This window comes from Sinocyclocheilus rhinocerous, unplaced genomic scaffold (genome assembly GCF_001515625.1).
Source record: "Sinocyclocheilus rhinocerous isolate Xijiao unplaced genomic scaffold, SAMN03320098_v1.1 scaffold2138, whole genome shotgun sequence".
NCBI classification, from domain to species: domain Eukaryota; kingdom Metazoa; phylum Chordata; class Actinopteri; order Cypriniformes; family Cyprinidae; genus Sinocyclocheilus; species Sinocyclocheilus rhinocerous.
The window spans coordinates 377784-379090 of NW_015656024.1; the positions used below are offsets into that span (position 1 = coordinate 377784).

General features: G+C 32.5%; 1 protein-coding gene across 1 annotated transcript in view; it reads right to left on the bottom strand.

Annotated features, from left to right (window-relative positions):
• Positions 1–313: 313 nt before the first annotated feature.
• LOC107719274 (probable rRNA-processing protein EBP2) overlaps positions 314–1307 on the bottom strand; it is an 8343-nt gene continuing 7349 nt past the window's right edge. Inside the window, exon 8 of the mRNA XM_016526667.1 lies at positions 314–361. Coding sequence (XP_016382153.1) covers positions 314–361 — 48 coding nt within the window. The remainder of the gene's footprint in view (positions 362–1307) is intronic.

Consider the following 1307-nt stretch of genomic DNA (forward strand, 5'->3'; position numbering starts at 1 on the left):
ATACAGCACCTTTAAATTTACTTGTATCAAATTTAAGGTCATAAAAAGTATTAAATTCTACAAGAAAGTCTTAATTATGATTTCAAGAGGTCTTAAATTTGGGTACAGACCAGAATTGCGATACAGCTTAATGTGACGATTAAACTTCAAAAGGATATGATTTCATTAAAGCAGCAGTCCGTAACTTTTTTTGTGTTAAAAATTTACAGAATTTATATAATAAGCGAGTACACCATGAATCCATTTTCCAAACCGTGCTTTTGGCTTGTCCTGAATCACTACGGTACACCTATAATAAGTGTTTATATTCGGACTATTTTAGACTGGTTCGGGTAAGTACCGCTGTGGAGTAGCCCAGTACCTGCAAGATTAATCATAGACATAAACAGAGAGAAGTAGCTCCGGCTACAATCTTCTTCTTAAGTCTCACGCAGTTCTGTTAATTAACCGCTAGAGCGCCAAAAGTTACGGACTGCAGCTTTAAATAAACATGAGCGCTGCACATTTCAAAGTCTGGTGCTGCGCTGCTTTGTGTTCTGCCGTTACCTGGGAAACAGTTCCGAAAGTGCCTCCTGCTGGCAGAGAATGAATGTGCATTTAATTTCAGTAAGGCTGTTGTTGTGAGTAGGGTATTCCTGCAATACTGTATTTGGGCTGTAGTTAAGGACCGCATTTCTAGGACCCTATAGTTTTTTTTAATTTAATTTTTGTATGTATGTATGTATTAGCGGCTCATACTATTTTATAGCACTTGCTATTCAATTCTGTATATTATTATTTTATGGAATTATGTATTTGTTTAATTGTATACACTTCATTATTGTCCTAACCAACTCCTAACCCCTAAACATACCCATTGGTAACCCTCTTGAAATATTTAAGCTAATTTATTTCAATATATTCTATATATATTCTGGTTTTAATTTCAGTTTTCTTGGAAAGATAGACTTGTGTCTGTGCGAGACTTCAGTTCATTAGCCGCAGCGCAGCTTCACGTCTGATGTGTGACCCACTTAAAGTGCAGTAAACGGTAAAACAATTGCGCTACAAATTAGTGTGATTATTAGTACTTTAATAATTGTAAAATAATTTGAATTAGTGCTGTCAAACGATTAATCGCGATTAATCGCATTCAAAATAAAAGTTTTTGTTTACATAATATATGTGCGTAATGTGTATATTTATTATGTATAAATACACACACATGCATGTATATATTTTGAAAATATTTAATTGAAAATATTTAATTTAATATATAAACATAACATATTTTTCTTAAATATATATATATATATATATATATGCAT